The following is a 21,255-nucleotide window of genomic DNA, read 5'->3' on the forward strand; positions in this document are numbered from 1 at the left end:
TTGACTAACACATGGACATGTTTTGTTTTAAATCATTCCATTGTTGCCCTGGCTTTATGTTTAGGGTCATTGTCCTGCTGGAAGTTGCAACCTCCGCCCCAGTCTCAAGTCTTTTGCAGACCCCAAGAGGTTTTCTTCCAAGATTGCCCTTTATTTGGCTCCATCCATCTTCCCATCAACTCTGACCAGCTTCCCTGTCCCTGCTGAAGAGAAGCACCCCCAGAGCGTGATGCTGCCACCACCATATTTGACAGTGGGGATGGTGTGTTCAGAGTGATGTGCAGTGTTAGTTTTCCACCACACATAGCGTTTTGCATTTTGGACAAAAAGTTCCATTCTGGTCTCATCTGACCAGAGCACCTTCTTCCACATGTTTGCTGTGTCCCCCACATGGCTTGTGGCAAACTGCAAACGGGACTTCTTATGGTTTTCTGTTAACAATGGCTTTCTTCTTGCCACTCTTCCATAAAGGCCAACTTTGTGCAGTGCACGACTAATAGTTGTCCTATGGACAGATTCCCCCACCTGAGCTGTAGATCTCTGCAGCTCGTCCAGAGTCACCATGGGCCTCTTGGCTGCATTTCTGATCAGCGCTCTCCTTGTTCGGCCTGTGAGTTTAGGTGGACGGCCTTGTCTTGGTAGGTTCACAGTTGTGCCATACTCCTTCCATTTCTGAATGATCGCTTGAACAGTGCTCCGTGGGATGTTCAAGGCTTGGGAAATCTTTTTGTAGCCTAAGCCTGCTTTAAATTTCTCAATAACTTTATCCCTGACCTGTCTGCTGTGTTCTTTGGCCTTCATGGTGCTGTTGCTCTTAGACAACCTCTGAGGCCGTCACAGAGCAGCTGTATTTGTACTGACATTAGATTACACACAGGTGCACTCTATTTAGTCATTAGCACTCATCAGGCAATGTCAACTGGGCAACTGACTGCACTCAGACCAAAGGGGGCTGAATAATTACACACACCCCACTTTGCAGTTATTTATTTGTAGAAAATGTTTGGAATCATGTCTGATTTTCGTTCCACTTCTCAAGTGTACACCACTTTGTGTTGGTCTTTCACGTGGAATTCCAATAAAATTGATTCATGTTTGTGGCTGTAATGTGACAAAATGTGGAAAAGTTCAAGAGGGCCGAATACTTTTGCAAGCCACTGTACATCTATTTACAGTTGCTTAAAATCTGAGTAAATTTCAATTACGAGAAGACAATCTACTGGCTATTGTTACATTCACTTCAGTGTAGCACTAACAGGACTGTGAATATTCACTATAGCTATCAAAGAGCTTTAGTTACACAGAAACTCTGTGTATCCACAGTCTGTAGCCTAGCCTGTTGTCGCATTCTTACAGAAATACCACACATATTTGAAACTAAAACATATCCTCTTATTAGCAATAAATGTGCCAGGTGGTGACCCTGATTTTAGATAACCTTATGGAAACACATCCTGATTATCATAGGCAGCATGAGTCACATGTGAAGTAGAATGCACTCCAAGGTTTAGTTAAGATGAAATGGAAAAAAAAAACCCTTATATAAAGATATATGCCATGCAAAAAGAAAAAAGAAAAAGAAAAGCGGTTGATGTCTGGTGCTGTTTGAAAAAAAAATTAATTTCAGCTTCTCTCTGATGAACAGGGCAAACAAACTTTACCTGATGTCTCTGGCAGAAAGACATCTGAGTCTGAGTCATTCACCAGAAAAGGTGGAGATGGAGGGTTTGAAAAGAAGATAGAGGCAAGGTCTGACAAGAACAGGTGAAAATAATCAAGCCAACAATAAAGCAAGTCATTTAAAAGAAAAAATGTAAAGAATAACATTATAATGAAACAATAAAAGGAGAAAGTAAATGGACAAAAACTAAAAACACAATAAAATCCATGACCACAAAATAAACAGACACGTGCCATATATATTTACATAAAAAAAATAAATAAAATAAAACCCTTTAAACACTTCTCAGATTACACTTGTTTGATGTGTGATGTGTGCATATGGGGTTGGTAATACCACTGCAGTGTATAAACTGAGATTTAACATGCTGAAAGCTGGGATTTAATTCCCGTCAGTGTATCTTAATCAGGGCACTTTTTGATGCTATTTTGACTTTAAAGCCAAGACCTTTGACAGTAACAAGATTCTGTTTGACAACATACGTGCCAGCGAGCTTTATAGCTGACCCTTTGACCCCAACTAGGTGCCAATTAACTGTGGATTATGCTTAACCTAGGCAATGGGTCAATGACAATGTCACTCTCTTTAAACATTGGTGTTGCACATGTAAATCCATGAGAAACAAGCTAAATGCTGGTGAATGTGGTGATGTTAAATGCACTCAAATTTCTTGCGGGAGGGTGGAGTGACTGTTTGATTTGTAGAAAATGGTGAAAAATTACACCGGGAAAATGCAAAGTGGGGAAAAAGCCTACAAACTCTAATAATTTGGTAATTTTAGGCTTCTGTTTCCGGACTAAACTAAAGGAGAGGCTTCAAATTAAGTAGCTCGGAAGAAAAAACTGAGTGACAAGTTAATGAGTAAAAACCTGAACTGTTGTAGCATAGCTGCTTGTTGAAGTTAGACTACTCAGATTTTCATGTAACCAGAGGTAATATTTGAAAAGCATTCTCAGTCTGCAGCAGGCCCTGGGTTAATTGCATGCAGTTTTACTAAGAGGATTGGCATTTCTCTAATTGAAATAACAGTCAACTGCAACTTTTTTACCTTTGTTATAAATAAATGGATAATATGTTTTATTTTTTATTATGGAAATAAGGCAGTGATAGTCATATGAAGCCAGATCCCACCCCACACGGTGCCCGCTGGACAGTCAACCACTGGAACAACTGTTCCATCACTACTCGTTTGCCACTCACTATTACCCAGTTTCTGTAATTTAATATTTGCAGGAAGTGATCAACTTTAATTATATGCTTCTGCTGTAACAAATCATTTCAAACACAAACTGTCTGTGGGTTACCTGCCGATGATGACACAGCGGAGGAAGATCTGATGGCCTGAGCTGGACTTAAAGGATCCAGAGACAGAAGGTCGTTGTTAGTCAGCCTGCCGTAGTTACGAGAGAAAGAGAAAGTCAAATAAACGGACGTCACCTTTCTAATATAAAGCAGCACATTTGGATTCAGTATAAAACAAGAAGCACTCAGAGAGCGCGAAACCTCCACCAATGCAGCTCTCTCTCTGGGCAGTGTTTACTTTTAAGGGAATAGTATTTTATTTTGGATATGTTCATTTTGTTTTCTTTGTTCTTTTGTAGTGCGGTAAAAATCAGATAAGGGCAGCATGACAGATTTTAAATAGGTCTATATAGCATTATTTATCACTTTGATCTTCAGATCACAATCTACTGACCTTGAAGGAGAGGTTAGAGGTCAATTGTGACATGATATTTTAAATCTTTGCATGGTACTTTCTATTTGCACACTACACTTGTAAGAAGCATAGTTTCTTTTTGTCAAGTTGACCTTTTGGTGTATGTAAGCCAACTTTCAGTGGATGGTTAACATCACTCCACTCTACACTGTTAAAAAGTTTTACAATAGTTCCTTTAACACTTTTCGACCTATTGTGTTTACAGACAGAATGACACAGACATAAATGCTACCAAAAACATAACCTCCTTGGCAGAGGTAATAATAATAATAATAATAATAATAACTGAAATGTTCACAGACGGCGCAAACATAAAGAAAAATATGATCATTGGCACTGAGCAGGCAAAGGTTTGATGTTTTACTCCAGTACTCACTCGAATGATGTTGGCACTCTGGGTTTTCCTAGCTCATCACCTGAAGCAAGAGAAAAACAAACAGAAAAGTCAGGCCCGCAGTTCTTAACAGAGTGGTGACAGCAAATACACAGCAAGTTACTCAAAATCAAATTTAAAAAAAGATATTTGATAATTAAACCTTAAACCAGATTTTTTCCCCATTAAAAAAAAAAATTAAACCACCACCTACAGTACCACTGAAAATATATATATTTGCAGTAAGGTTAGATACAGGTGTTTAATTTTCTTATTTCTGCTTTGTGAAATGTTTTTTTGAACTTTCATCCAAATACTGCAAAAGAGTTAACACAGGAGGTTATGCTGTATGTTCAATATGGTGGTACCACTTTAAAACAAGGGATGAAGCAACTAATCAGGAAATGCCCTGTTCTTTTGTTCCCCTGCTTTAAAGCGCTGCCTTACATTGAAAAGATCCATATAAGCGACCTGAAGCAGCACTTCAAGCACTAGAAGTAAAAAGGTACTGCTGAGAGGACCCAGATTTAAAACCACACGTGTATTTAAGTCCTTCAAATTCAGAAACTGAAAGTTTTCAGTGAGTCAGTGATGTTAGCTGGGGGGTCAGCTGGCTTCAGAAGCTGTATGAAAGGCTCCCAGGAAGGGACAGCGATGAGGGCTGTGGAAGACATTTTAAAAGTGGAGGGGAAGGAAGGGTTGCAGGCCAACTACTGTAGTGAAAAAATACTCACCGAAGCCCTTAGTCTTAGACCTTACTGTAGACACTCCTGTGATCCCTGAGCGCATGTAAAGTATACATCTATCAATGCTACTAATTTTTGCAAATTGATGTAAATGCAATCAGTGTGTGGGTTGCAGAAAGCGAATGGGATTATCATTAAGTCTCATACAAACACTGACTATAAAAACAAAGTAATAAAAAGAAAAACAAGATAAAAAGAAGATTAAAAAAAACTTTCTGGGTGAATAATCAGTGCTTTTACGCTTCTTTTATCAAAGACCTCGTGGAGTACAACAAACACGTTTTCATAAGCTCTTGGGGACATACACAAATTCAGCAAAACTCCCACAACTGTGCCAGCTTGCAGAAGGGAAAAGATAATTTCTGACATGTCCAAACATAAACAGTTAATTAAGCAATTAATCTTATTTGTACCATTGGAGGGAAATATCCCCCGAGCTCAGATTTATAGAAGGGAACAGTTATTTACTTTTTCTTGGGATGTGTTGGTTTTGGCTAGATTTCTGGATTTTCCCTCTTAAAGACAACCCCTTTAAAAACAACCCGGGCCAGGAAAAACGTGGTCGAGGAGTTGTGCAGTCGAGCCCCCCTCCACTTCATCCTTCACAGTCATGTAGCAACACAGATAAAGAAAAGGTCTGGAAGAAAAAAAATACTCACTGGACTGGTTCCTCCGCATCTGTCCCTGAAAGCAAAAACAGACAATGATTAATCAAAGATGCATATATCCCAAAGCCAATTACTAACCGATACATGTCAGAACTTTGTTTACTTGTTAACAAAAGGACAAAAAGGACAAGAAAGAGGTGTTCGCGCTCTTCAAACTGGACTTCACGAAGGGAGAATTGATCTACAAAGTGCAATGCGATGCTGAATGGATCCCTAACTTTCTCTGGGGATTAAAAAAAAAAAAAGCAAATACCTATTAAAATACGTGTTAACACTGGTCAAAATTGTATTATTAATTATTCCCAATGGCAAAGGGAATTTTTTCCACTTAGAGTTCAAGACAGTAAATCACAGGACTACTCTCGACTCACACATACCAGACATTAAACCTAGGGTGAAAAATTCAGCAGCACAAAACCGTGTACGTAATCCCATATAACGATCAGTCAGAGACAGCACAGAGCGTGCCTCAAACTCTTCACCAGCTTCCTTTACAGATTCTTTTTTTTTCTCCTTTTCCTGCGACATAAATCTTCCCGGGTCCAACTGCGTTAACACAACCTATGTGAGATGCACTCTTCAGGTCCAACACTTTCGGCGAAGAATTTATTTCTTACAAGAATAAAGGTCAGGTTGGAGACGGGGGGAGACAAAAAAAAGAAACAAAATGGGTTTAAGGAACATAGCAAAAGCATTTAACTGCCGTTGAGCTGCGAGGCCAGGGTTTAGTCCCACAGGCGCTAAGCGGCAAATGGGTTCAATTATGGCTATTGCTGGCCACACACACACACACACACGACTTCCATTGCTATTTCAATAAAGGGAACACCGTGGAGGGGAAACGAAACAGGAGGAGAAATGAAAAAAAAAAAGACAGAAAAATGAGCACTGATGGGGGAAGAAAATCTATCAATAATTCACACCAGATGATGCAATGTTTGTCATCATCTTGGATGGAGTATATGTTTTCAGCTTTGTGTAAATATAAAATAGGCAGAGGGAGCAGAAAATAAACAAAAGGAGGGCATATACAATCTAGAGACTACGCTGGTATTTCAATTCAAATCAGTAGTGACAGAGACGAGAATGTAAGGGTGGGTTTAACTACAAATCGGTGACAGACAAGGTTTGAGGTTAAAACTCCCAATCGAAATTATTTATTTTTTTGCACTTAATAGAAAAAACATCTCTGTAAGCTTGAAAGTTATCTTTATAATTAATGTCGGTGGGGGGGGGGAACATTTGTCAAAACTACGTAACGAACCCCATAAAGTATTCATAAATAACCACAACAGAGTCCTGTCTAGAATAAATGGGCTTTAATAAAACCCAAAGACTAAAACCAAAGAAAGAAACGAGAGGGGGGAAAAACAGAGTGAGATACGACGCAAATGGCGAGGAGGAAAAGCAATGAGAGCTGAGGCTGAGAGAGACGGCCAAAGTTGGGAAAGAGGATGCCGTGACAATCGGTTAATGGTGCAGCCAGGGAGCGAGGCGGGTGAAACCCACTAGACCCCCTTAGCAACACTGAGCGTGCCCCTCTTGGCCGCTCCACAACACTATTAACAACAGCAGCTCAGTGCACACAGGCTGTGCGTTTGCACACAAGCCGTAGTGGTTTTAAAGTTTAACGACAGTGGCTATTTTCATGGAGCGCCAGAGAGTGATTCAGAGACTGAGAGATGATGAGGGACAAGGACTTGAATGGAGCTCCATGACTGAGGTCACAGATCGTGTGTATGTGTGCAGACTGCAGAGCATTGCTGTAAAACATTCCCTAAAGAGCTGAGAGTGTGTGTGTGTGTGCGCGCGAGAGTAAGAAACAGCAACATCACACACTTAACTCAAAAATTGTTTCTGAGTTCTTAATATTTGAAAAAAGAAGATGAAAGAATAAGTGATCCTAATGTTGCTTGATATTAATCTAAATTCTAAGAAAAAAAGAAAAAGAAAAAATTGCACAAACATGAACCTCAATGAATAAGAAAACAATATAGCATGTAAAATAAACATAAAGCTTTTCAATGTAAAAAATAATAGCTTCAAGAAAGAGTAACCAATGGGAAACACCTTTGATAAATGGCAGTTTAATCTGCCCTACGAGGGGACGTTTTTACATTCTCGTGATGCCCTCTAGTGTTACACAAGCAGAGCAGCCTCCTTCTGCAGCAGGGCAAGGTAGCAACAAGTTTATCTTTGAGGATTTTACTATTTGGTGTGCTATCAGTGTCACGAGCCGTACCGAGGTTGAAGGCGACAGGATGATGTTTCCAATGGAGGCCTTGAGCTCATCGATGTTGGCTTGGTTCTGATGAACGCCGTTGTTTGGCTGAACGGGCTTGATCTGCACGTGGAACTTCCTGGGTTCGTCTTCATCCTCCGAGTCGCTGGACGAGTAGAAGGAATTCTCTTTGGCATGTGAGCAGAGAAGTTAAGGAGGATAATGGCAACAACCTCAGATCAGAAACATGGGCATAAATCTGAGTTTCATTTAGCCTTGTTTAAAAAAAACCTCAACAACTCCAACGTGCCTAACAAGCGAGCCTGGCGCTGAGACAAACAAAAAAGGATATCGTTTTCATTTACTTCTGGTCTGATGCAGAAACCCTCTTCATCAACTTGAGGAACATTCTGCAAAAACACAAGCAGGATACGATTTTCCTTTCTTCCACAATTTATTTTGAGTTAACACAAAGTTAATTTTACAGGATGAAATCCTTTGTTAACGCATCTTTTCTTTATGCTGCTCATTTCAAACTAGATAAAAATAACTTTATTTTGTCAATTTGTTCAGAAAATTGCTAAAACTTCATGTTAAATTGTAAATGATACATTTTAAAAAGAAGGTTGATTAATACCTAACTTCAAAAGGCAAAAAATTCCAATTAAGTCTAAAATGGTGTTTTTGCTTAGATATAAATTTGTTGTAAATGAATGGGTACAATCATTCATGTTGAGGCTTTAAATAATAAAAAATATACTACAATTAAAAATCAGTACACATATTTATAGATACATAAAACAACCTAAAACAAATAAAGACCGGGTTAAAGGGGTGATATTATGGTGATTTTTCACTATCTCATCCTACACAACCAAATTTGAGAGCCCTGTAAATTCAGCGGAATCACACAACACCTTATACCATTAGGGACACGTTTTGTAGGATATTAAGATTTTTAATGAAATGCATTATCTATGTCAGTATGAATATTTGCTGCGCATGTGTTAGAAAGAGACACTATGTGTAAGAGTGACGTTAATAGCTTGCTTACAGCATTCTGGATGTCTGCAAAGTATCCAGGCGGAGCACCATTGGCGGTGTTCTACAAGCACAGAGAGGGATGAATACGTGAATACGTGAACAAGCACATCCACAAAAAACCGAAACGAACGGGAACAGAGAGATGGAGAAAGTGACCGGAAAATCATTAAAACAGAACATGGCGATAAACGAACGAAGATGTTTTCCACCTCCTGCTGTCTGAAATCAAGATAACACAACAGGGTGAAACTCAAAGATTATAGTCGCGGTCTGCGTCGGTGAAAGTTATACTCACAGCAGCCTCGACTTCTGTCGACTCCCTGGAAGACACAAATGGTCACGTGATCATGACTAAGAAGTGAAGATGAGTGAAGATGCATAAATTGTGCTGTGGACTGGAAATACGAGTCTCTACTCACGTAGAGTCTGTGTCCTTGTCTTTCCTCCGACCTGGGATTAATAGTTTTCTTCTTCTGGGTTTGGCTCCTTAATACATATTTAAAAAATGAAGAGCTTTAACCACAGATTTATTTAAAAAGCATCAGTTTTCAGACATATTTAGTATTTGTGTCCCTCAAATGTGTTTCTTCTTTTACAAAAAGGCTTACCTTCAGCAGCAATAGCTACATTGCACTCCTCAAACTCAATGGGTCCTAAAAAAAAAAAATCATTTAGGTTCATTTGACATACAAAGGGTCAATGACCCACTGCTGTGAACGTTGTGAATGTGAATCACGCAATGATCACACAGACACACACACACACACGCAGTCTGTCGTGCAATGCAGCGAGTGTATACAAACAAAGCTAGGCTGCTCCCAGAGGGCAGACAGGGTCAATAGCAGAGTCAACTGTGTGTCTGGTGGCCCTTACAGAGATGGCACAATCCCTCCTGGTTGACACGAAGCCCCACTCTACACCGTCACATAATCTTCCTCACAGAGAGACGCTTCTAAGCACAAAACCTCACCGCAACCATGAACCAATTCCAAATCCTTGCAGGAGCTCGGGTATTTTCAGCAAGCGGCAGGTGTGAAGGCTAAACTGCGGTGAAACTAAACCCGGCCGCGTGACACACGCACAGTTACTAAACCCTACTACGAAAAAGACAAGCGAGTGCAAGATTACATGCGCTGAAGTGTTTAAAGACACTCAGACAAATCTGCTCTTGAGCTTTAAGTAACGCCCTTTTCTCCTTCACTCCCACATGTAGAAAACGGCGAGAGAAAGAACAAACCATAAACAAACAAACATGATCGACTGAAATCGCTGAAACATCCTTGGCTAACAGGCAAATCCTTAAATCGGTTCCAGCAATTGATCAGTGCATCATTTGGAGTGAAACCAGCCATGAATTTATATGGACAAAAACAACAGCAACAAAAAACCAAATAGTTTTTGGCTATTTGGACACGTCATTTAAATGATGAGAAAACAAAAAACAACAACGTTTACGCCTAATTTACTCCTCGTCAATTATGCATATTTGCCTCTAACGCCCTGCACTTTGATTGTCACGCCGAGTAGGCACTCACACACACACAAATGAGAAGTAAGGCATGCAATGCGTGTACGTGTCAATCAGCCAAATCCACTAGATCAGGCGGTGCGTGCCTCTGTATTCGTGTGTAGTTACAATCCATTTAAAAGACTCACGCCTTCTTAGGTACACAATTAAACAAACAGTGGTTAATTAATGGTTTTAAATGGCAATGTGACTATGACTATTAGCTCTTAAAATGCGTGACATGAAAGAAATGGGTGATATACTGCACGTACCTAGAAAGCTTAAGAGTGTACACAAGATTAACAGGAGGCACAGAAAGATATACAGAGAAAGAAAGATGGGGCAGGACCCTCCGGCGAAATCTGCAATACACTAACAGGGCTTGACCTGAAAACAACAAAGCTAATGATATTTTAACTCAAAATATACACAGCAGCAGTCCAATGCAGTCCCCTGCCCCCCACCACCACCAAGAAGAGGCCAGTCACGAGCAGAATCGACGCATTGTTCTGAGTGTGCGATGCCGACTGAAGTGCAGGGAAGCGGCGAGTCACGAGAGGCATGCGAGCAAGTGGAGTGGATAAAGCTCACCGATGACCGATCTACTCTACTATGCAATATCGGGCTTCAGCACTGCTGGCAAACACACAGCGGCGGCACGGAGGGCTGTTGTGGGTTTTGAGTGAGTGAGAGCTTCGTGCCAATCAAAGCAGCCCTGGCGTGCTCATTCAAGAAGACTCACAGAAGGAGGCGAGAGATAATTTCATCATCCCTGTTCAATCAGCTTTAAGAACATGTGAATATATGTCGAGTGTTGCTTTTTTGGGTGTTTTTTATAAGGAGAAGAAGAAGAAACACATCATTAACTTATGACATCAGTGTTTATTTACCCATCAGTGGTAAAAATAGTCAAACAAAAGTAGTGGACGGGGTTGAAAGATTACCCTGTGCCATCGGGATGTTTAAAAAAAAAAAGGCTGTAGGAATCTGCATGAGACCCAAGCAGAGCAGGAATTCTTTGCCACCGGCATCCTGCGATCCCATCTGACAATATTTATCCACACAAACAGCCGAAAATGTCTAAACACCAGATGCATGAATATTACCTAAATCTGGACAGACATTAGGAACTGTTTAAGCATCTCCTAAACAGACAGACGTCTTTGTTTATACAGGGGAAGATGTTTCTTTTCTTTCTACTCTCTGTGAGGGAAGCATGCAGTCACGCATGAGAGGAAGATGGATTTTTTTTTTTTTCAAATTGCATATGCTTCACATGGCAACTGGGAGCCAGAGAGAGGGGTGGAGTGGTTTGCGTGTCTGGCCCGCCGCCAGTTGACAGCTCAGCTGGATATCGTTGAACACGCCGACCCCCCCTGCCTCGCAGCGTGTCACTTTGGGATTGTTTCCGCAATAGAAAGTTTATTCAACCTCTCTCTCTCTCTCTCTAAAGGCTCCAGACCGGCCATCCGTTCAGCTATTTCATCACGGGGACAGACGGGTTATTTTTCTGACAGGGCCAGGGCTGGTGAGCAATTCCTAATGAACGCGTTTGATACGGGGAAGGAATTTTCTGACCGTTTTTTTTAAGCGTCAATTAATACTGCTGTCCAAACAAATGAAGGCCACCACTTCTTAGATGCAGCGTCTGGACACAGGGGGTCACCGTTTGTGTACACACAAACACAGCAGAGGTGACCCCTCTGCGCCCGTGACCTGACGTGATGTAGTACAAGTGCACAAGGGCAGCTTGTAATATTGCAGACTGGGTTTTGAGCTATGTTGCATGATGAGACTACAGAGGCTAATGCCAGAAAAAAAAACAATACGTCAGAGACGCTGTAAAAGAAGGAAAATATCGACCAAGGAGATAAGGGAATGAGTGCGTGTGCGTGAATGAGAGGGAGGTAAGGGAGTGGAGCCAAAAGTGTCTGTGGAGTTTTCCCTTGATTATTGTGGCATGGCAAAGTTTACACAAGAGTTATTGTTGAGCCCTGACCTCCTGAAGAAGTTGGTTATGCCTGCTTAGCCTGTGAACACAGCAAAGCCCCCGGTGTGTCACATGCTTACTGGAATGCCAAGCCTGCCTACCTTTACAGCAGATTACTGTGATTGACTCTGATGGCCCTCTCTCCTACCACTAATTGCCCCTCTCTATATACCCCTCCCCTCTCCACAAGCCTGGGTCAGAAAGAAGCCCCCCATACCCCCTGGCAACAATTTCTTAACACACAGTACAGACAGTGAAAAATATTAATTACTCTAAATAAAACATACAGGACCCCGGCGGCTTACCTGGTCTCTCTTTGCCCGTTCCTTTGCTTTCAGCCAGTTTCTGGATTAAGCTCTCAACTGATGTGTTCTCGATGTTCCTCACAAATTCATGGTGGACCTGGAAAGGTTCAAAAAGAAATCAGATTTACCCATGATCTTAAAATTTATAGTCTTCTTTAAATGAGGTTGTGGTGATTTTTAACTGATGTAGTGCTTAGAGCGAGTTGGTCAACTAATGGTAGAGTTTGTTTGTTACTTGTATAAAAGAGGTCATTTGGGACCACTTGCCAGGTAACATTTCTCTTAAAGTGTGATAAGAAGATGATGTGCATATTTAAGTGCTGCCTGCAAAGCCAGATTATATTTTCCTCTAAAATCTGGCCTGTTTTTTCACTGTGCAGTAGCTATACAGCTCAGTTACAATGTACTTAAAAGTTGAAAAAAAAAGGTCTTTACCCTCTGCAAGCAAATACCTACACAAATGAAAAAAACCTCAGTATCACAAGCCAAGCATTGATCTTTAGTGTAGCTACAGCGCTGTTAGAACCCCCCCTCAACTCAGTGATTCACGTTATTACCTCCATGCAAAATGAGGGGGGTGTGAGCAGTTTGCTTTGTCTGTTTGTTTGTGGGCACAATTATTCAAAAAGTTTTGACCCGGGGCTTGGCCCAAGTCAGAAGTGACTTTTGGAGCCCATCAGAATGCAGGAATCCAGAAAGCATTTGTTGCTTTTCAAATCATAACTTTGCAGACAAATATATTTAATAGAGAAAAAAAAATGGGAGAGACAAGTAAATATCACAGAGGGGACATCCTTTTGGATCCAGAGGCTCAACTGATGCATGCCATGAAGGTTAATTTACTGCCTTGGCAGACGTATGCAATTTTGGACTCCTCTTGTTAAACATTTTCTCTGCATAACTGAATCAATTAAACAAGGAGAAACTGCTCTGTTTGATAGGTCATTTATAATGAGGCACATTAAACTTAATGACTGCTTTTAATGTCAATATGTTTGATTATAACATGACAGAAACCAGTGTCATTCGCTTAATAATCTTTATGAGCACATATCGTATAAATGATGACACTGGACGCAGCGTGTTCGGGTGATGTGTTCCAACTTTACTCGTAACCCGGAAGCCCCCCCCACACACAGCCTTATGGGAACGGTAGTCTACCGCTACACCTCCTCCTTCTAGCTAAAGACATACTTCATAACGTCTCAAACAGCTCACTAGAACAGAAATGGGGAACATCATGAAACATGAAAATTATACACATCCCTCATTTGTTCACTTACATTTAAACAAAACACATTATTGTAAACATCTCTGACAGCTTAACCCAGCTTTGAATAGGGCATGAATGGATAACTTCAGAGAATTACACATCCAGTCTTTCAGGAGGTCTCACCACTCGACCAGATCTGGTAATAGTCCCTGTTGGTCTGAGGTGGCTCCTATTTCTCCTCAGAAAACCCCTGTCTGTCTCTACCACATAGGATCTGGGAGCACTGGCAGGTCCAACTACTGCTCCAGTAGTTCCTTCCGTGGTAATCCACACTTTCTGTCCTGACGATAGTTCCGGAAGTGGTCTGACTCTATGTCTGCGGTTGTAGTGTTTTGCCTGCTCACGCCTCCCCTCCTCATCTTTTTTTCGAAAAGCCTGTAGGTCAGGCCACCTTGGCACCAGCTTTGCCACAGCCTGTGGCAGCGTGGTCCGCAGGTGTCTCCCCATAAGCAACTGCGCCGGCGAGAGCCCATGTTCCAGTGGGGTGGCCCTGTACGCTAGCAGTGCTCTGGTGTAGTCACAGTCCTTTTTCCACAAGTCTTTAATGGTACGAACAGCGCGTTCTGCCTCCCCGTTGGCTTGGGGGTACCTAGGGCTGCTCGTTTCATGTGCGAACTGGTACTCTTTGGCAAAGTGCTTGAACTGTTCTGATGAAAATTGTGGCCTGTTATCCGATACCACAGTCTCGGCAACACCATGTCTTGCAAAGGCTTCTTTTACAGCATTAATAGTGACCTCTGCAGTTGTGTGTCTCAGTTCAGCTATCTCAATGTACCTTGAGAAAAAATCAATAATCAGCAGGAAGTGTTTCTTTGACCACTCGAACAGATCCATGCCGACTTTTTGCCATGGGCGGTCGGGAACAGGAGTTGCCAGCATTGGTTCACGGCACTGTAACCTATGTTTTTGACATGTTTCGCACCTGTCTACCATTTGACGTATTTGGGTTGAGATGCCCGGCCACCACACAGACTCTTTTGCTCTGGCCCTGCATTTTGAAACGCCCTGGTGGCCTTCATGCAAACGTGACAAAACCTCCGCTCTCATTTGAGGTGGTATCACAAGTCTCTCCCCTTTCATGAGAAGACCATGGACTAGATTGAAGTCCATTCTGTATTGCCAGTATCCCTTTAACTCTGGATCTAGTTTACCTTTTTCTGGCCAGCCTGTCCCACATTGATACACCACCTTTCTACACAGGTCATCCATTTCCTGCGCCAACTTAATCTCCTCCAGCCTTTTATCTGTTGCTGGGAGATGGGAAACTACACCGTCCACGAAAACCTCCACCTCTTTTTCCAGCTGAAGATCCCCAGCAGAAGGAGGCCCTGCCAGCGGTGCTCGTGAGAGAGCATCAGCAGTGACAAGGTTTTTCCCTGGAACATGGACAATGGTGAAAGTAAAGCGCAGCAGCCTGAGGCGGAATCTCAGGATGCGTGGAGGCAGGTCATCCAGGCCTCTTGTGCTCAGAAGAGGGACCAGGGGTTTGTGATCTGTGATTAGAGTGAACTGTAAGCCCATGAGGTAAGATGACAGTCGTTCACACGCCCACGTTACAGCTAGTGCCTCCTTTTCTATCTGCGCGTAGCGTTTCTCTGTGTCTGTGAGACCTCTTGAGATATATGTGACCGGTCGCCAGGAGTTGTCAGACTGTTTCTGAGTGAGAACAGCCCCGACACCGTATGGCGATGCATCTGCAGCGACTCGTGTATCTGCTGAGTTGGAGTACTGAGCGAGCACTTCTGGAGAGCTTAATATCCCTTTTAGTCTCCTAAATGCTGTTTCCTGTGGCTCCGCCCATATCCAGTCATTTCTGTCTTTTAGCAGTTCCTTTAATGGTGTGGTGATTGTGGCTAATTGTGGCATAAACTTGGCAAGATAGTTGGCCATGCCCATGAGACGGCGCACATCTTCCACACTCTGAGGCTGCGGCAGCTGCTGGATTGCTGTTATCTTGTTGGGATCAGCCTCAATGCCTTTTGCTGACACTTTGTGTCCCACAAAGATTATTTGACTTTTAGCAAACTCACACTTCTCATTCAGAGTGAGACCCTCCTTCTGAAACATTTGGAGCACACAGTGCAACCTCTGGTCGTGCTCCTGCCTGTCTCTGCCGTATACAAGCACATCATCGGCGTGACAAATCACCCCTTCAAAATCTTCCAGCATCTGTGACATTCGCCTTTGGAAATGTTCCGGCGCCGATGCAATGCCAAAAGGAAGGCGGTTGAACTGAAACCTTCCAAAAGGCGTGATGAAGGTAGTGAGTGGCCTTGACTCTGGCGTGAGCGGAATTTGCCAGAATCCAGACCGGGCGTCGAGCTTTGTGAACACTTTAGCATCTTTCATCATCGCTAGTGTTTGATCTACTGCTGGGAGGATGTGTCTTTCTCTTTTGACTACTGTGTTCAGGGGTGTGAGGTCCACACATATTCTGGGGGGCTTTCCTGCTGGTCTGGGGACCACTACCATGCCAGAACACCACTCTGTAGGCTCAGTGACTTTGGAGATAACACCCATTTCTTCCATTCTGTGCAGCTCATTTCTCACTGCATCTCTGAGGGGAAGAGGAACACGTCTTGGGGCAGATAGGGCTATTGGTACAGCTCCTTGCTCTATCTCAATGTGATAAGGCTCCCTCAGCACGCCTAAACCTTTAAAAACGTCTGGGTATGCTGCCCTGAAGTCTGTCACCGATTCCTCTACTGTGCTTACTCTGTACACAAGACCCAGAGCCTCACACGCTGGCCTGCTTAGCAGTGGCTGTACTAGACCTGACACAAGGTAGACGTCTTGAGAAACACTGCGCCCTTTCACTGCTAGCTGTGCCTCGAAGCAGCCTTTAACATTAAGTGGGTTACTGCCCGGCCCTAGTAACTTCTTTCTGGGTCTCTGCAGCTTACCATCCCTGTCTGGACTGTACAAACCCTCTGGAATAGATGTAACATCCGCCCCTGTGTCAAGTTTAAAATATACATTTTCCCCATTTAACTTGACCTTTTGCACCCAGGGCTGTGACCTCCCAGTCTCTACTTCACCCAAGAACACACAATCCTCGCTGTCTGCATCTTTCTGATTTTCTGTCACTTCGCGTAGTGCTGTAGCTTCACTACTGCGACAGACCGCAGCAAAGTGCCCTTTTTTCTGACATTTTCGACACTGTACCTCTTTGGCTGGACATTCTTTCCATGAGTGTTTGTTCTTGCGACCACAGCGGCCACATTCCTTTCCACTTTGTTTGATTGGCTTTTGTTCCTTCTTCTGCCACGTCTGCGTTTTCCCGCGTGTTGTATTTGTCCGTATTGTGTCCATGTTCAGTGTTTTCTCCACTGCCGCGCTGCTGTGAAGTATTGATTGTTGTTTCTTTACCGTTTCGCTCTGCCTAACTTTCTCAATGGCTTTAGCAAGAGTCAACTCTGAGTCCATTTGCAGCAGCTCGGACAGTCTTTTGTCTTTTATGCCAACTACAATTCTGTCCCTTATGAGTTCGTCTTTGAGTGCTCCAAATGCACAATTTTCTGCAAGTTTGTGCACAGCAGTGATGAACGACTCTGTACTTTCCCCTTCCTGTTGCCGTCTGGAGTTAAACTGTGCTCTTTCAAAAATTACGTTGTGTTTTCCTACGTAATGTTTGTCAAATGCCTCTTTGACAGTTGCATATTTCTTTTTATCTGCATCGCACAGTGGTAAAACTGCCAAAACATCATCAGCAGCGTCTCCCATAGCGTACAGGAGTGCATTAACTTGATACTCGTCTGATTTGTTATCAAGAGCAGTTGCAATGCGAAATCTTTCGAACCTTCTGATCCACTTTGGCCATTCGGCAGGATGAGAAAAGTCAAATGTTTCTGGGGGTGTTATTTGTACCGTGGTCGCCATCGTGACGTGTGGATCCCTGGCTTCCTCGCGTTCAGAATCCAAGCTTTCCGGTGCGCCGACCTCGTCTCCTCCTTCCGACATGTGAAGCTCGTGCTCGACCGCACGCGCGCACGCGCCCTGTTGCTAGTGCCGGTCACAGCCTCGGCCACGCTTCACCTGCTTGCCGGTCTTGTTCGGGTTATCGATGCGAAAACTTCTCTCGCAGTTAACTGCACCGTACTGTACTCGAAAAAGAAGAAGAAGAAAAAAAAACAAAACTGTGGAGACCGCCGTTCGCACTTCTGACACCACGTATAAATGATGACACTGGACGCAGCGTGTTCGGGTGATGTGTTCCAACTTTACTCGTAACCCGGAAGCCCCCCCCACACACAGCCTTATGGGAACGGTAGTCTACCGCTACACATATCTGACACAAGTAACAAAATTTGTGAGACTGGAGATTTTCTGGGTTTCAGCAGTAGTCTGTTTGTGGTCCGACTTCTACTGACAAGTACTGTATGAACACACCAAGAAGCCTCGACTGAAAGCCCCAAAATACTGACCGTTGCCCCCCCCAGATGATAGGAATGGTTAGCAATAGGTTAGTGCTGCCACTTGCTTTATGATATACAGGAACGGAGAGCTTCCTGCTGTTCCTCAGTAATATGAGCTGTGTTGCCTTTGGTCGGCATTTAAAACCATTTGTTTTGTTTATTTTGCATGCGGAGAAATACTGTACTTTACTGGCATTCTCTTGTGTCAGGTTGCATCATTGTTGCTGGCACTGAGATACCCTTTGGGTAGTGTGAGAGGAAGGATAGTGTTTGCTTGTTTGTTTTGGATGTGCGTATGTGCTTGTGTGTTTAGTGAGGGGGAAGTGAAACTGACTGACTGAGCCATCTCAACAAAACCATTTAGATTTGCGTGATACTGTAAGCGCAGAGTGGCTCCACTATCGAAAACACGCATACGCACACATATGTGTTTGCCCCCCGGGCCCCTGTGGCGAGGTGGAGTGCATTAGCCTTCTGTGCCCTGGCAGGAGAGGATGTTGGTGGGGGTCGGGTTGAGGAGGTGGGGGCAGGGAGGTTGCAGTGGTGAGGAAGTGTGCTCAGTACAGTACACGCAATCTGTCAGGTGCTGCTGCCATGATGGAGGCTACTAATGTCATCAACCCTCACTCCCCCTATCTCTATCTCTCTCCCCCTCTCTCTCTCTCGCTCTCACACACAGACAAACAACAAAACTCCCAGAGAGTCTTTCGCCCACATGCTCGAAACATGTATCTGCCTTAAAGGTATCCTCGCTCGCACACAAACGCTCACTTACCAAAACAAACACAGCACGCACACAGACAGACGCAACTACCCTTATGTGAGTTCAAAGCTCTCTGAACAGCAAACCACACTCAAATATGGACCAAACATACCTTTCAAATCTCCCATGCCTACCCAGCTTGTCTGAAGAAACTTGTATGTCTAATATTATCACTGCGGTTTTTGTGTGTTTGTGTGTGCTAGCCTCTTTGCTGGCATGATACAATAGTAGTGCCGGTAAAGAAAATGGTCCCTTCACCAGGCTTGTACCATCTGCGTCCAATGATGAACAGGTGGCAACTGTTTTTTTTCTTCTTCTTCTTCTTTTCTTTTTTTATGTAGGACAGGTAAAAAAAAAAAGAAGTAAAAAACAAAAAGCTCAAACAATAAAAATTGTATTTTAAAGAAAATGGCAACAACACTAACAACTGTAGTAAGTATGTTAAACACAGACACACGGAGTGTTGTGGAAAAAGTATTTGCCTGATTTTGTTGTTTTGTTTTGTTTTTAGCTCAAACAAATGGTAAATGGTAAATGGCCTGCATTTGTATAGCGCTTTTACTTAGTCCCTAAGGACCCCAAAGCGCTTTACAATACATTCACACACACATTCACACACTGGTGATGGCAAGCTACATTGTAGCCACAGCTGCCCTGGGGTGCATTGACAGAGGTGAGACTGCCGGACACTGGCGCCACCGGGCCCTCTGACCAAACAAATTTCAATATTAGTCAAAGATAACCAGGGTAAACACAAAATGCAGTATTTGAATGATGATTTCAGTTATTAAGGGGAAAAAAATCTATTCAAACCTACCTGTCCCTATGTGAAAATTAGCCCCTGTGAACCCTTGTTTCACCCTAGGCAGCAGGAACTTGAATAATATGTTTGCAATACCTGGCAATGAGTCTTTCATACTGCTGTGGAATTTTAGCTCACTCTTCTTTGCAGAATTGTTTTAATTCAGCCACATTGGGAAGGTTTAAGTGTGAATGGCCTGTTTAAGGTCATGCCAAAAAATCTGAACTGGATTTGAGTCAAAGACCTTGATTAGGCCACTTTTTGAACCATTCAAAAAGTGGACTTGAGGTGGACTTGCTGCTGTCTTTTTTAAGTGCTCTTGAGCTTCAGGACACAAACTGATGGGTGGAAATACTCCTTCATGACTTCCTGGCAGAGAGCAGAATTCATGGTTCCATAAAGGGCAAGCCTAACCCCTAACCCTTATGGAAAACCATCAAAGTCCCGAAGCAGCAAAGCAGCCCCAGAACATCCCAGACCATCGCACTACCACCACCATGCTTGACTGCTGGTATGATGTACTTTTTATGAAATGCTGTGTTAGCTTTAGACCAGATCTAACGGGACTTGAACCTTCCAAAAAGTTCAGCTGTTGTCTCGTCAGGCTACAGAATATTTTCCCAAAAGTCTTGGGGATCGTCAAGATGTTTTTTGGCAAATATGAGGCCTTTGTGTTCTTTTGGTCAGCAGTGTCAAATTGAACTCTCCCATGGATGCCATTTTTGCCCATTATCTTTCCTATTGTTAAATCATGAACTCTGACCCTAACTGAGACAAGTGAAGCCAGCAGTTATTTAGATATGGTTCTCGGCTCTTTTGTGACCTCCTCGTTGAGTCGCTGATGTGCCCTTGGAGTAATTTCGGTAGAACAGGCACTCCTCGGAAGGTTCACCGCTATTGCTTTGTAAGGCTTTCCCAGCTGACAGTGTTTCTCGGCTGTTTCTTTTGATAGTGGCATAATGAGTTGCTCTCTGTGAGCTTTTATCTTACTTCACGCTTTGTCAGACAGGTTCTAGTTAAGTCATTTCTTGACCCTAGAGGTTTAGTGAAGTTGAACTCAGCTTTTTTTTTTTTTTTTTTTTTAAAACATGTGGTTACGGTAATTACAGTTATTTCATGATTTAACAGTTGGGTCAATTACTTTTGCACACATGTATATTTAGATAACCTTTTCCATTTAATAACTAAATTAATATTTTGTATTTACTCAGGTTATCTTAGACCAATAATAAAATTAGTTTGGTGATCTTAAACATTTAATTCTAAAAAATGTGCAAAAACAAAAAAACCTGAGAAGCAGTAGTTTTTACGTCATATGTACATATGTTGAATAGTTTTACACACTCTTCTTCTACTAGCAGAAGCCTTGTAGATATTTGTGAGCATGTATGTGGGGTTGTATACCTGGTGATGACTTTAACAGGCCCCTGATGGCAGTATGACTGGTGGTGTACTAACATAAACAACTGATCAAATCCTTTATGAAAGATTTATAAACACCTGTTTATATTCATTATTGTACATTATTATTATTGTACTTTATTGAGCCCCGTGGGGAAATTGCTCTCTGCATTTAACCCATTCACTCAGTGAAGCAGTGGGCAGCCATTGGGCGCCCGGGGAGCAGTGTGTAGGGACAGTACCTTGCTCAGGGGTACCTCAGGGTAGCTGTTAAGGGGAATCGAACCCCCGACCTTCCGATCATGGGGCAACCACTCTACCTACTGAGCTATCCCTGCCCTCATAAGCA

General features: G+C 42.8%; 1 protein-coding gene across 5 annotated transcripts in view; it reads right to left on the bottom strand.

Annotated features, from left to right (window-relative positions):
* The window catches only part of fcho2 (FCH and mu domain containing endocytic adaptor 2), a 55,272-nt gene that overhangs the window by 12,163 nt on the left and 21,854 nt on the right, over positions 1-21,255 (bottom strand). For 3 of the 5 annotated variants that reach the window (XM_086301308.1, XM_086301309.1, XM_086301306.1), the window contains exons 8-19: positions 12,253-12,349; positions 9,059-9,103; positions 8,870-8,936; positions 8,746-8,770; positions 8,461-8,511; positions 7,757-7,816; positions 7,428-7,601; positions 5,177-5,201; positions 4,506-4,550; positions 3,775-3,814; positions 2,986-3,071; positions 1,662-1,751 (exon numbers count right to left, since the gene is read on the bottom strand). In XM_086301308.1, the coding sequence (XP_086157434.1) occupies positions 1,662-1,751; positions 2,986-3,071; positions 3,775-3,814; positions 4,506-4,550; positions 5,177-5,201; positions 7,428-7,601; positions 7,757-7,816; positions 8,461-8,511; positions 8,746-8,770; positions 8,870-8,936; positions 9,059-9,103; positions 12,253-12,349 (805 nt within the window). The remainder of the gene's footprint in view (positions 1-1,661; positions 1,752-2,985; positions 3,072-3,774; positions 3,815-4,505; positions 4,551-5,176; positions 5,202-7,427; positions 7,602-7,756; positions 7,817-8,460; positions 8,512-8,745; positions 8,771-8,869; positions 8,937-9,058; positions 9,104-12,252; positions 12,350-21,255) is intronic. The other 2 variants (XM_086301310.1, XM_086301311.1) reach the window with 2 other exon arrangements.

Source organism: Aulonocara sp. 'chitande type north' Nkhata Bay, linkage group LG7 (genome assembly GCF_057382095.1).
Source record: "Aulonocara sp. 'chitande type north' Nkhata Bay isolate Kocher_YH1m ecotype deep benthic linkage group LG7, A_spYH_male_GT1.1, whole genome shotgun sequence".
Lineage (NCBI taxonomy): Eukaryota > Metazoa > Chordata > Actinopteri > Cichliformes > Cichlidae > Aulonocara > Aulonocara sp. 'chitande type north' Nkhata Bay.